This window comes from Sabethes cyaneus, chromosome 3, assembly GCF_943734655.1.
Source record: "Sabethes cyaneus chromosome 3, idSabCyanKW18_F2, whole genome shotgun sequence".
In the NCBI taxonomy this organism is placed as follows: Eukaryota; Metazoa; Arthropoda; class Insecta; order Diptera; family Culicidae; genus Sabethes; species Sabethes cyaneus.
The window spans coordinates 68484141-68499304 of record NC_071355.1 but is presented as its reverse complement, the minus strand read 5'-3'; the positions used below and the strand labels follow the sequence as shown (position 1 = coordinate 68499304).

The window sequence follows — 15164 nt, the reverse complement described above, 5'->3', positions numbered from 1 at the left end:
GGGTCTTATCGTAATGAAATACCTATATAAGTGTATCGCTCAAAATTATTCTTCAGTGCGTATATCGCCACCAAAATGGTACGGATAAGTGGCTTTTGCGCGTCGAATACGATTTTGTTGGATACCTTTCAGCAGTGGTGGGCACCGCAAACCGAAAATTTAGCGTCGCTAACCGCTAATCCGCTAACAGAAAAAAGTTAGCTCTTTTTCTTCTTCAGCAGCATAGAGTCGGGGTGGCTCGTGCTGTTTCAAGAACTCGTCTCCATTCAACTCGATCTTGGGCCACTCGTCGCCAATTTCCTAGTCGTCTCAGAAGTCGCAAATCGCTTTCGACCTACTCGAGCCATCGTGCACGTTGGGCTCCGCTGTTCCTGGTGCCGGTGGGGTTGTTGAAGAGGACTATTTTCGTCACACTGTCGTCCGGTATCCTTATGACGTGTCCGGCCCACCGTAGCCTGCTAACTTTCGCTAGATGTACGATGGGAGTCTCCCCAAGCAGTGCCTGTAGCTCATGATACGCCTCCGCCACTCTCCACTTTCAGTTTGTACTCCGCCAAATATCATCCGCAGCACTCTCCGCTCGAACACGGCAAGGGCGCGTATGTCCTCCGTGAGCAGCGTCACGGTTTCAAGCCCATAAAGAGTTACCGATCTAATAGGAGTTTTGTACACTGTTAGCTTCGTGCGGCGGCGTACACTTGCTGATCGTAGCGTTTTACGAAGGGCAAAGTAGACCCGATTTCCTGCTTCGATGTGCCGCTTGATCTCCTTACTAGTGTTGTTGTCCGTGGTCACCAGCGATCCCAAATACACGAACTCCTCTACCACTTCTAGTTCGTCGCCGTCAACGGTTACCGTCCGTGGGAGGCGCGCGTTTGTTTCCTTTGAGCCTCTTCCTTTCATGTATTTGGAGCCCTATCCTCACAGTTACCTCACCTAAATTTTTTAGGTGAGGTGACAATTCGTCGCGTCCCGAAGGGACTTGAGAGTGTCCCCACATCACTCGATCCAATGTAGCTCTGATCAGTCGCGTCAGTTTGTCCGAAAAACCGTGTTCGTGCATTATCTGCCATAACTTGTCTCGATCGACTGTATCGTATGCTGCTTTGAAATCAATAAAGATGTGATGCGTGGGCACGTTTGTACTCCCGACATTTCTGCAAGATCTGTCGGTTAGTAAAAAGTTGGTCCGTAGTTGCGCGAGCCCCCATAAAACATGCCTGATAATTCCCTACGAAACCTAGTGCTATCGGTGACAACCGGCGTAACAGGATCTGGGAGAGTGCCTTGTAGGCGGCGTTTATCAGCGTAATACCACGATAGTTGCAGCAGTCTAGCCGATCACCCTTTTTGTAGATGGGACAAACCACTCCTTCCATCCATTCCTCCGGTAGCTTTTCCTCCTCCCAAATCCTCGAAATAACCCTGGGTAGAACCTTTGCTAGCGTTTCTCCGCCATGTTTATAAAGCTCTGCCGGTAGGCGGTCCTTCCCAGCAGCTTTATTGGTCTTCAGCAACCCGATTTCTCATTTGACTTCTTGGAGACCAGATGCTAGGACATTACTATCTTCCATGGGCGCTCCTGAGTTAATTTCCGTTCCGCTTCCTTCTGAGACTTCGCTATTGAGGTGTTCATCGAAGAACTGCTTCCATTTACCGACCACCTCGTGCTCGTTTGTAATTAGATTCCCTCCTTCGTCCCTACACATGTCAGGTTTCGGTGTGTAGCCCTTCCGAGTTTGGTTCACCTTCTCATAAAACCTGCGCGTGTCATTAGCTCGGAATAGTTGCTCTAATTCTTCACGATCTCTGTCTTCCTTCTAGCGCTTTTTCCTCTTCAGAATCGTGGTCAACTGGTCGTCGTCGCTCGTCGGTATTTGGCCAGGTTCTCTCTAGTGGCAATACTTAGATAATTTTTCCAAGCAGCTTTTCGCCTTCACCGCTTGTTGGCATTCCCCATCAAACCAATCATTTTGTGTACTCCGAACCTCAATACCTAGTGCCAATACCGATGGCCGAGCATATTCTGCCCCAACCGTCTTCGAGGTTTGAAGCACCTAACCCCTCGGAAGAAGGCAGTGCCTCATTAAGTACGAGCGCGTAGTTCTCGGCAGCTTTGACGTGTTCGGTATACGGTGGACAGCTTTGAGCGCACATGTACTGCTACTAGGTAATGGTCAGAATCAATATCCGCACCCCGACGGGAGCGTACGTTCGTGATGTTAGAAAAAAGCCGGCCCTCTATGAGAACGTGGTCAATTTGGTTCATTGTATGTTGGTCAGGTGATCTCTAGGTGGCATTGTGGATATCCTTGCGCGGGAAAAAGGTGCTTCGGATCACCAGGCCTCGGGAAGCTGCGAAGTTTATACATCGTTGGCCGTTATCGTTTGTGTCGGTGAGCAGGCTATGGGGTCCTACCACCGGTCTATACATTTCTTCCCTACCGACCTGGACATTCATATCCCCGATGACGATCTTCATGTCCCGGGACGAGCAGCTGTCATACGTTGCCTCCAGCCTTGCATAGAACGCTTCTTTCTCATCGACGGGTCTACCTCCGTGCGGGCAGTGCAGGTTAATGATGCTATAATTGAAGAAACGGTTCTTTATTCTCAATACACACATTTTCTCGTTGATCGCCTTCCAATCTATCACGCGATCCTACATTCCGCTCAACACTACAAAGCCCGTTCCCAGTCCGTTGGTAGCGCCACCGCTCTGGTAAAACTGGGCCTTTCCGCCACGGATCTTCCATACCTTCTCTCCTTTGCGACAGATTTCCTGCAGAGCTACGATGCCGAGTTAGCGGTGTTCAAGCTGTTCAATCAGCACCCATCAGTTCCGTTGCCTACGTTAATGCCGAATATTCCGCTCCGAATTAGCTTGAATTTTGTTAGTTGTAATTTAATTTAGGTGTGTAGCCGTACTGGGGCAACACTATCGAGTGTCGCGATGGGGCTGCCATCTTATAGTGTCGAGACTCACTATGCCTCCTTCCCGGTTAGTATACGACCTTAATTTCCACCGGGGTTGGTTACCCAATCTCCGCTAAGGTTACTCGTATTCCGGCTGGTACCACGAGGAGATCGGGATCGTAGTTGCTGGATAAGAGGCAACACCACCACTATGGGGTCTATATTCCGCATTATCCAGCCGTTTACCAACCACGACCACGTCGCTATTGAAGGTGTGATTCGGCGAGCGGGTATCGAAACGAGAGGAACGATCTTCAGCAGGAGCAGCCAACTCTTAGGCTTCACAGACGACCTCGAGATCTTTACAAGAAACCTTGGGACGGCGGAGGCAATCTACGTTAGACTAAAAACGGAGGCTAGGAAGACTGGGTTACAAATCAATGCGTCTAAAACTAAATATGTGGTAGGAAGAGGCTCCAGAAAAAACAACGTTTGCCTCCCTCGCACATTGAATATTGACGGCGATGAACTGGAAGTGGTTGATGATTTCATTTGTTTGGGATCTGAAGGGCCCATTCAAGCTGGAAGTCAAGCCTACTTTTTCCTCCGCAAGACGCTTCGATCAAAGAGATACCTCGCCGCACAAGTTCGTCAGTGGTATTGCTATTGCAGTTGAAAACCGTAATAATCGACGTGCGACGTTTGGTTTTATTCTTGGAGCTGTGTCGCAACTACGTCGTACGTGGTGCGCTGTGATCGCACATTGATGCGCTATACAGCGCACCACGTGCGACACACAGAACAAGAATAAAACCGAATGTCGCACGTCGATTATTACGGTTTTCAACTGCAATTACAATACAATGCTGACGATGTACAAAACGCAAATCAGACCGTTTGTAGTCCTCTACGGACTTCAGATAGTAGCTTTGCTGCACTTGGCGTATTTGAACAAAAGGTGTTGGGGATTCCCACTATAATCGGCTACGTCGCACGGATGCCGGACGACTGTGCAGTGAAATACGTTCTCTTCAAGAACTGCGCCGGTACCAAGAATAGAGGGGCCCAACGTGCTAGATGGCTCGATCAGGTTGAAACCAACTTGCGTGTATAGTCGAGACGCTTTAGTTAGCGACGAGTAGACCGAGTCATTAAAGAAGAATTCTAGATACGCAAAAGTCACCCCGACTCTCTGCTGGTAGAACTTTTTTTTATCCCGTCTTCATTTTTCAACTTTTTCAATCAAAAGTATCATCATATCGCCCATTGGACAGGTTGGGAAGTAAATGTGATATTTCCGTTTAAAACTCGACTTATGTTTTTATTTTGCAAGATTATCTATTTTGCGAACAATAAATTTGTGCATAAACAGGTTTTCGCCTAACGCGTCAACTGTGTTGGCTGAATGTTTTACATTCACTGACCTACCACCAACCTATTTAGTCGGCTGCAGTAACGGTAATGGTCTTACCCTTGGGATCGTCATACCGATCCATGGTGCGGATATCCATCATCCAACTAATTCCGTATGATCCAATGATGATGAAAATTGTTACCAAAAAGAGTCCAGTTAAAATACCTGGAGAGGTGAAGCCCACGCAATCCCAGGAATCGCCGAAGCGGAATTCTTCACCAGACCATTCCCAGAACGGCTGAAGCTGAATTTGTTCGAAAACAATACGCTTTCTTAAATCGATTGTATGATATTCCAAACTATTGCAATGATAGGAAAAGTATTGATTCAGGTGTACGCGATGTCTCAAATAGTAAGCTTCATTATTGTACGTAACTCCAACAATTTCCCATGATCCTTGCGTAAGCAAGAAATTTAGTTTGAGATCACCGCCTGGACCCTTGATTTCAATTTGAAGAGTTTCGGCAGAGCTGTTTTCAGCGTTCTTAGTGGCTGAATCCAGAACCACTTCTGGGAGTTCCTCGTTGGCGGCAGCGGCATCGCCAGCTCTGAATTTCTCATAAGCCACAATGAATTCGTTGGGAACGGTAATTATTTTTGGCTCTACAGCTGGAGTGTCCTGTTTAGCCTGTCGAGTATGTCGAACCAGCGTTGAATAGCGGAAAGACGTAGTTTTTCCGGTGTAAATCGCTAGGATGCTTTTGGATTCCTGTCGGAGCCGATTATATAAGCTGCTAATAAGCGCATCATGTGACGCAAAATCATCACCGCGCAGATTAACAATGACAACTGCACCACCCTTAGGCACAATCGGTTTGCTAAGTGTACCATCATCGGACATGTCAACACTTTGAATGTCTTCAAACGCCGCTAGTGGTTCCTGTACATTAGGAAGGTATGATTTGCGTTCCTCCTTTGCTAAATTGCGGAAACACGTCTGGGTGTTTAGCTTACATTGAGTCAAATCTTCGGTTGATAGCTGGATGGGAAAGTATACGAAATACGATATGTTCAAAATGATTCTTATGCATTACCCGCTAACTTACTTGTTCTTCCACAAAAACTACGGTAAATGTGTCCGCATTAGCCTGAGACTCAACCAGGGCAGCAAATTCTGATGTAGCATACTGTGGCAGAGCAGGGACATATGATACACTGTAAAAGGAAACGTCACATAAAAACTCACATCACATGACCTCCACAAGATTGTTTCAATCAGACAAAATTAAGCACATCTGCCTTCGCATTCTACGACAAATACTTACGATGACTTGCCCCAAATGAACACGGGTACATTTTCTGACAATACGCAACCGAAGGTTGCTCCCAGTAGCAGCAAAACCGTAAACGTACGGTTAGATTTCATCGTGTATCACGATTCCGTATGACTATTACTAGCTACACCAGACAAGTTCCAATTCGCTACTGAGCAATGATTAAAGCGATATAGATATTCCAGATTTTTTCACACAAAATTATCATAGATCTCGTGACTCAACTAGCTAGCACCATTTGCCTTAAAATTAACACATACGAAAAATAACTAAATACATGCACGTTGCACTTATGAAAATAATAAAAGCAAAAAATGTAAAAATTTGACAGCTGTGCTGTGAGCTATAATTTAACAATGTCGACTTGGTCGACTTAAGCTCGATTTCGATTGACCAAGGGGTGGGTTTTCAACAGCATTGATTAATCGACGATCCACAACAAAAAATATATTTCTCGGGTAATTTTTCAAATAGACCTATATGTGACAATAAAGCTTTCTGACAGCTCAAGCACTCACACTACTCTGTTTTACCTGACTCATAGCGAATATGCGTTGTGTTCGAGGGAGCTCAAAATCGGGAAAATTTTTAAATGAGCGACGTTCCCTCGCTTAATTCGCACCCCTGAAAATTAGAAATACTCAGAGGTGAGAGATACGCGGATGCAGCCATCTTGGGAGCCAATCGAACAGCAACAGAATTGTCAAAGGGGAGCCAATCGAACACGCATACCGTTTGCTTAAATGTTTGATTAATAAGTATTGAAATAGTTATGAATTCTGCTTAAGCTATTGTCACGCACCTTGAATATTATATATATTAATATTATATATATAATATATATTATACTCAGACACAGTGTGTATAAAGCTTTGTAATGCATTTTACACTGATTAAGTTGACAGATATATCGCTCTATTGTGCAAAATGGATGTAAATAAAACTGAAACTAATCATGTTGAAAACAATCAAGTCACACTGCTACAGCATATTGCTCCGTAGCAAGTACTGGCAGTTTTTGTACACTGATGCCAAATCGTTGGCATTAGTTTCCGCGTATCTCTCACTGTGAGTATTTCTACTGAAAATAACCTACAAAACGTTATTTTTCAAGTGACAGTAGTATGCAATGCTTTCTTTGTTAAACTAGAGTGTTATTCGTGCAACTTTTTACAGGTTTAAAGCAATTGGGTCCTAAAGCCCTATGTTGTTTTTAGCTAGAATCGATGAGGTTAGGGTTAGGAACACATATTTTGATATTCAATTTTATATTTTTAGGCTATTGCCGTTAAAAACCTTTTTTTTTATTTTGTGAAATTTTGAACAAAAAATAAACATTTGGGCAACCTTATATAGACAAACTATAGTTGTGCATGGTTGTGTCAAGCGGTGTCTAGACAACACGAATTATAAAAAAAACCACAGTATGTCTTGAAATGTCACGGAAAACTTTTTGTTTACCTTCACGCTCATGTGATAGTGTGTCAAAAAGTCAAAAGTTGCAAAGTCAGGAAATGGCTTGGCAATCGCGACCTAAAACATTTTCTCAGTTTACAGCTCATTTTCCGGTTCCGGTCATCTCAGTTTAATTAAGGCCTTTGTCAAAATCAGCAATAAGCGTAGTGACTGCACTTGGTCACAGCGTGGATGACTTCAGTTTTCGGATGCAACACCCGCCATCGAGATGCGACCGTGTTTGGTTAGAAACGCACAGAAATTTTTGGTCTGCCGTTCGCCCTACTGCTGATTCACATCGGAGTAGCAGAACATACCAATCTGGTTGATAATACGGTGCCAGTTTCGGTTGGCGTTTTTTTCCATACTGTTCTGCGGGGTCGATTGTACCGAGATTATACTGTTGGCCATCAGTTTGACATCGTTTAGTCATTCTTAGCGCAAACTAGATTTGGACAAAGTCTAGCACCGTGAATCGATGGATTGGAATACATTGCCCGAATCAAAACTTTTATCCGATAACTAGTACAAATTTGATGTTCCACTTCCTCACGACCAGCAAAACGCAGACAAGACAAGCACAAGAGACAACTGCGAAGCTGTAACTGTCAAAACGATCAGCTGCTCTAATGTCAAACCAGAGTTGCCAGTGAGAAAAAGTTATCATTGTTGCCAGAAACGTGTTATTTTCGTTATGTCAAGGAAGATCTCTAATGTCAAGGGAGAATAAATAACAATATTTTTGTTTTTTAATTTTTTAGTGCTCTGCATCTATTTAAAAAAGAAAAAACTATACTCTGGTAGTCATAATGGGAAGCTTTATCGTTCCTTCTAAAAAAATCATCTTTTTATCACAAATTTTAGGACCCAATTAATAAAAACAACTTACAAAAAACTTCTTGATATTCGTATTAACTGAATAAAATGCGTATTGAGCTTGCTGACGTTTATCGTACGCACACATCGACGCGCGATTTGTTGTTGCTGTTGTTAGATTTTACATTGATTTTACACGTTTGTTTTTGTTTTCCCCCAGTTATACCCCGGTATAAAAACATACGTTTGAGTGATAAACGATAAGTTTTTGTAGCCTTTTGCACTGGGCTTAGAAAGCTCTATACACTATAAACGAATAAAACGGTATAGTATATACCCAGGTAACCAATAAGCATTAAAATAAGCAGTAAATCAGTCGTTTATTAGCATCCCTGGTGTTTTATACTGCAGGTTGTTGTTTACCAGCTTTTTGACTGCATAACTGTTGTAAATTGGCATCCACAATTCTATTTAAATTCTTCTTGTTGGAAACTAGCTGCAAATAAGCATTGTCAGCACTATAAGAGGGCTAGCAGTAAAGTAGCCGCATATTTTGCATTTAAGTAGCATTTATGGCAACTTAAATGCTTATTGGTTTGCTTTTAAATTGCATTGGAAATGCTTATTGGTTACCTGGGTATTTTATTTCAATAACACGTATATTCGTTGTGAGTCAGGTAAGATCGTAGTGAACACGAAATTCGCGTGTGTAGATACATGATATTTGCCTCATTTTGGGGAAGAACCGATGCCTGTTTGTCTCATTTTCAAGCACCAACACACATAAATGGAAATGTCTATGAGAGATTCTCTTCGCGTCTCCTCTCTTCCGGATTTTACCGCGATACTAATGCATTTTAACCACCTCCCCGACATCGCTATCTTGGTCTACAGAGTTTGACAGTATGCTGCTCCAGTTTAAATAACTCTCGCTCAGTCCGTTTGACGTTTGGCTTATCCGCCCTTTTCAAATGTTGGTCGACATTTGCCTACATTTCGACATTCGACCATTTCGATGATTCGATCAGAGGACTGGCAAACCCTAGGGGTTTCCAGAAAGGCGCATAAGTGCGTATAGTAATCAGAGATTACTTTTGTAATCTTTTACAAATTAATTAGGTAATCAATGGTAATCAGTAGAGTAATCAATGATAATCTTAAGTAATCATTGGTAATCATGATTAATTTATAGTAATCACAAGAGATTGATTACTGGTAATCAGAGGTAATCAGTAAAGTAATCAATAGTAAGGTTTCGAAGGTGCGTAGTAATCATTGTTGTTGGAAACCCCTTGGGCAAACCTATCCAGCTTTTTACGCGCTATTGCTGTTGCAGTTGAAAACCGTAATAATCGACTCGCGACATTCGCTTTTATTCTTGTTCTGTGTGTCGCAACTACGTCGCACGTGGTGCGCTGTATAGTGCATCAATGTGCGATTACAGCGCACCACGTGCGACGTAGCTGCGACACACAGAACAAGAATAAAAGCGAATGTCGCGAGTCGATTCTTACGGTTTTCAACTGCAATAGCAATATAATGGCGAACGCTATAAATTGTGTTCGTAATATGCGAACAATCTTTTTGACAACTCTGCATATACATCAAATCAGGCACTCTCTTACAACACTACCGTGCTCTTTCTTTCATTTACGCCAAAGAAGGAGAGCAAAAATGTGCGAAATGTAAAGAAAACTATTGCACTCCTTCTTTTGCGTAAACGAAAGAAAGAGCAACACTGCCGTACAGGAAAAGAGTGCCCAGTTTTGATGGATGCAGAGTTGTCAAAAAGATGGTTCGCATATTACGAACACAATTTATAGCTTAGTTTTGTTTACATTTTGCACATTTTTGCTTTCCGTTTTGGCGTAAACGAAGCAACGAGCACGGTAGCACAGAACAGAAGTGGAAGTAGAAATCCAAACACGTACATGCTACTTTCTACAGATACTAGCGAACCTGGCGGTAGCGGGTCACTTTTTCCCACGAAAACACACGAACGCATACAAATGCACAGGAAAGCATGTGAAATCTGCTATGGGATTGGCAGCGAGCGTTCTGCTTATATTGTTGTTATTCTCTTCTATGCGAAAACCTTCCCAGAAAAACAAAAAAGTCTCTGTTCCCAGTTTTGATCGCCGAATCGTTCGGACTTCCACTTCTGTTCTGTGGCGGTAGTGTTGCAGGAGAAAAGTACCAGATTTGATATACACTCAAGTACTTTTTTTACACGGTTTGTTTTTTCGATTATAAAAAACGGGGCGACTTAGGGCCCATTCATTTATTTCTCAATACATTTGGGACTGGCCCGACATTCGTCACGTAGTTTGTAAATGGTCCCTAAGTTGCACCGTTGTTTAATCGAAAAAAACAAACCGTGTAAAAAAAGACTTCAGTGTATGCAGAGTTGTCAAAAAGATTGTACGCAACGCATATATGAACACAATTTATAGCGTCCACCATTATAACGCGTAAAAAGCTGGATAGCGTTCGTCATTATATTGCCCTTTGCATTGAAAGTTGGATTTTGAGCACACTTGTTCAGTCACACATTTTGTAGGTGAGAAAAGTTGCCAAAATTTCGTGGTAAAAACCCAAGAATCTTGGTTGATTCCTATTTCAATTCTAATGCTCACGTAGAGTTGTTATCGACGCTACGAATAATATAAAAATAGTTTCTAAATACATAATTCCGCGCATAATTCATAATTTGAACAAATATGCAGCATGTATGAAATAAATGAAAAATTAAATACTATTTGCTTTTCCTACAACTGGTACTGGCGCCACTGCTAAATCAAATGTCAGCTCAGATGGGAGAGTTGTAATGATGGGAAATGTCGATCAAAATCTATAACGATTATTGATAAAATTTTCTTATCGTTAATAATTAATAACGATAATATGAAAGTATAAGCGAAAATACGTAAGAAATAGAACAAAAATGTTAAAATAATAACAAGCCAAGAAGAAGATTTCACTTTAAACCGTCTAATTTTCGATACTCTTCCGTGACGATAAAGTTTGATGGTATTATCGATATAAGATTACTAGCGATATTATCAGTAGCACACTTTTCATCACAGTTTTGAAGGTTGCACTTTATAAGTGTGCAGTCCAATTGAGTGTGAAGAGCGCAATAGCGCGTAAAAAGCTGGATAGCCTCTGTAGCAGGGGCTTGCAATGAGTGCCATGTTTTTGTTGCCAACATCTCAGCACATCTCGACAAAGGTTGGCAGCAAATTTACCTGTCAGACGGGCGCTTTTCATGCAATAGCGCCCTTCGTTAAGTTGACTGTCAAACACCGTTCGTTAAGATAGGGATAGCACCCCGCTGCTCTGTAGGCAACCCCCTGATGGATTTGATTTTAAGTCGACCGAGGATGCGACGGATTCGACAGTCGAGGCGACCCAGTCGATCTTGTATAGTCGACCATATAACAGCCGATATTCGAGTATTCGACGAACAACTGGACGTTAACGGGTTATCAAGGCATTCCGAATTTCAAAACCTACTCCCACATACAGAAAACTCCGTATATAACTGCCAACATATGAGTCCTGCGAAAAGCAATAATATTTCCTTCTCTTTTTTTCTCATTGAAAAACCAGAAAAACAACAACACAACTTCTACAACGCGAATCGCAAGCCAAAACAAAGAAAGTTTTAGGGAACTGCGTAGAACGAATTGGCTGAGTGAAAAATTACAAGTTTTACGAAAAGTTAGCTCTTTGAAATCCTGATCGGGTCATCAAAGCAACGACGAAACGCTTACTTTTACAATGTTGGACTTAGAAGTGGTTCCTGAACGCTCGCTGGGATGTGATAGCTGGGAGTTTATCCTAGGTACGTATACATAATAGACACAATTTTTGTTTTCACCCGATCACCTTCAGTGCCTTCACAGTTCATGGACAAATAGGTATTCAGTCAGAAAAACAGCTGCACGATGAGTAATGTTTCATTGCTTCCCTAGACTATCAATGGAAGCAAAAAATAAAACACTCCTGATTACGGGTGCTAATTGGCAGTTTCAATTCACTGTTTTGCCTTGTTTGTAGGGAAAAAGCTAGAATTTCTGTCACAAAGTGACCTTTTTAATTTATGCTTATACAGAACAATGTCATATCCTATACCAATCGAATCACTTGAAAAACTGTGCGTGAATGTGTGACGCTCGATTTAAGGCTATTGCTTATTTGTATACGCAACTCACGCAGTTGGCTAAATAAATATACTTCTGGCTAAATACTTCTAATTTTAAGAATCAATATACTTTTTTGTTTGTCCTATTGACGCTGGAGTTCAGAAGTTGAGCTGAACTAGTTTAGAACTTTGCATAATCAACGATCCCTTTTTAATTGGCTTCGATATTCTGTTAAACTTTGCTCAGACACGGCGAAGGAAGTTGTTTTCAGCACTAAATAACAAATATGCAATAAGTTTGAGGTGAGGTTTTTCTTTTTTTGAAAGTTAAAACTATCGATAAGTTGCTAGTCAACTTAGCAGAACTTTCAGGTTCAAGCGCGCATCATCAATTTCGGGGATTTCAAAAGTAGTTTTTCTGCTTGAAAAAATAATTATGTTCAGAAAGCTATTCTCACTTCATCCTGTCCGTGTATCAAAACCTCAAAACCCAATGAACATATTTGCGCGAACATGACTTTCATTTCGAGCATAAAAACTGATTTCGAAACCCCAAAAATCAATTACGTTCATTTGAGCCTTGCATTCACGTTTGTAGGGTAGACTAGATGATAAAATAGCTGATTATAGCAGTTTAGCTTTTCGTGCTTTGTTGCTTATTACTTCTGAAAAACCTATATTAGATAAACTTTATTTTGAAACTTCCAGATTATTTTGTGCCAAATTAATAATGAGACATAAAAGTTTGCTTCAGCTTTAACTGAGACAACAACTGTTTTTTCCGTGCTTTGAATTTTAACATACGTAATCTGATTGTTTGCATTTCAGTGATGAAATTTTAATTTTGAAGACAATTTTTCAACAGTTTCACAATAAAAAATCTATCTAAATAATTCAAAAGTGCAGTAGAAGACAGGTTTTTTGACAAATCAAAAGTTCAGGTTTTGAAAAAATTACTCTTGAAAATTATAGCAAAAGAATTCTGCAAACCTTAAAGCTTATCTAGCTAAAGTGATTATTTTGTCGATTTAAGGTATGCATTTTTCCCAAGCCGTGGCAATAATACAATCGCAAGTTGGTATTATTAAAGGCGTGCAAGTTCTCTATTCCGATACGGTAAGCAATTGTAATCATTTGAATCGTTCCGTCAGTTAGCTTTTTTTCTCCCTCAGTCTCCCCTAAGCGTAGACATCATAATCAATCTACCCCAGGATGGGATCCGTCTAATTTTCGATCCGGTTCAACAGCGTCTCAAAGCTATTGAAGTGTTCAACATGAAGTTGGTTAAGCTGAAGTACTATGGACTTCCATTTAACTCACCCGAAGTCGTGCCGTCGATCGAAGAAATCGAACACTCGTTTGGGGCGACCCATCCAGGAGTGTACGATGCTGCGAAGCAGCTGTTTGCTCTCCACTTCCGAGGACTGAGTTTCTACTTTCCGGTTGACAGTAAGCTGCAACCGGGTTACGCCCACGGATTGGGATCGCTGCATTTCCCGAGTGGTGCATCGCCAGTTGTATCCAAAATGGCACTGTACAGTGGCGGAAACATTACCGACAGCCGCCCACCCCCGTTGCCTCTGTCCTGCTACAATCAGCAGCTATATCTGGAGTCTGCTATGGTATTGCGCAATTCGAGCGGAACACGTGGGCTGCGACTTCAACTGTACACGGAAGGATCTCCTCGTGCTCTAGAGGCCAAAAAGCAGTGTCTAACACGAGAGATTATCTTCGGTGACAGTTGCCAGGACGTGGCAAGCAACTTGGGAGCACCCTCAAGGTTAGTCAACGTCAACAAAAAATGTCGAATGCTATTCGAAACCAGTTTTGTCTTGTTATTTCAGAGTGTTTTTCAAAAGCGAAGATAAGATGAAAATTCACTCACCTAGCGCACATCGTCGGGTACAATCCAAGCGTAGCGATTTCTTCTTCAACTACTTCACGTTGGGCATTGATGTTTTGTTCGATGCCAGAACTCAGCGGGCCAAAAAAATCATTTTGCACACCAACTATCCAGGTCATTATAATTTCAACATGTACCACAGATGCGAGTTCAACTTGCAGTTGGCACCGGACAAGTACGTTCACAGCAATGCTCTTACCAAACGTTGTGGTCACTTTGACTTTTCCAATCTGCTTTCAGGGTCACTGAAGATACTCCGCTGGATGCACCGGTCAATGTGAGTGCATATTCCAAATGGGACACAATTTCATCGCGTCTCGCTCCGGCAGAGCGTCCGGTAGTTTTGCACCGAGCCGGTTCGACAAATACTGCAAACGTGTTTGGTTCGACGTTCTGCTACGGTTATCAAGATATCATTTTTGAAGTCATGCCCAACAACTATATTGCCTCGGTGACGCTCTATCACCCATCACCCTATTCTAGCGAGATTGGGTATGGCAGCAGTGCTAGCAGCGTCAGCAACAGCACCAGAAATCTGCTGCAGGACAGCACCAAGGGAAACATTCGCGTCAGTGCATGACCGGCCGTCGGTTTTAATCAGCTGATCCTCGACGGTCAGTATTTAAGTTGTGTTAATTAAAACAAAAACAGACGAATCATTGTGCATGCATACAACAGTGGCGTTGATGATGATGACTTCGTTCATGATAGATCATCGTAGCGAGTAAGCTTCTTTAATAACGTTAAAGTTTACGTTTTTGCTTCCAATATTCTTATTTAATATTAAGCGGGATTTCTTTAACAATATCGACCTACCGTAGTGGATATCGTTACACGCTATTGAAGCTCAATAGTTCGCTGATCGAAACAATCCAGTTAGACTACACTACAAAATATTTAAAATATTCAAAAGAAAAAGTATTGCAATTACTCTCCGTGATGTGTATGAAATGCTTTTCAATGTGACAGTAATCAGCGAAAAAAAATTAAAATGTGATTAAAAAATTCTTTTAAATGAAAAAGAAAACAAAAATATTCAAAGACTATTAAATAAACTTAGATTAGGTCCTAAGCAAACGTGTTTGTTGAATGCGAAAGAAATTGCAATACTGCGCAATAGCAGAATACCACAAAATGCAATTATGCTTGATTTCAAATTCTTTTTTACTAGTTAGTTACAATTTTCACCAAATACATACGTAGAAAGCCAAATAAGAACCGTAAAATAAGCGTCATTCC

At 41.7% G+C, this 15164-nt stretch overlaps 2 protein-coding genes across 2 annotated transcripts; one reads left to right on the top strand and one right to left on the bottom strand.

Moving 5' to 3' along the window:
• Positions 1–4240: 4240 nt before the first annotated feature.
• LOC128742885 (V-type proton ATPase subunit S1) lies at positions 4241–5851 on the bottom strand. The gene is made up of 3 exons (XM_053839376.1): positions 5596–5851; positions 5377–5485; positions 4241–5309 (listed from the first exon to the last, which is right to left on the bottom strand). Exons 1-3 carry the CDS (start codon positions 5694–5696, stop codon positions 4356–4358), a joined length of 1164 nt encoding a protein of 387 aa, XP_053695351.1. The 5' UTR covers positions 5697–5851; the 3' UTR covers positions 4241–4355.
• Positions 5852–11545: 5694 nt separating this feature from the next.
• LOC128742541 (PHAF1 protein CG7083) lies at positions 11546–15101 on the top strand. The gene is made up of 5 exons (XM_053838939.1): positions 11546–11722; positions 13056–13138; positions 13195–13802; positions 13867–14100; positions 14166–15101. Exons 1-5 carry the CDS (start codon positions 11659–11661, stop codon positions 14503–14505), a joined length of 1329 nt encoding a protein of 442 aa, XP_053694914.1. The 5' UTR covers positions 11546–11658; the 3' UTR covers positions 14506–15101.
• Positions 15102–15164: the final 63 nt, after the last annotated feature.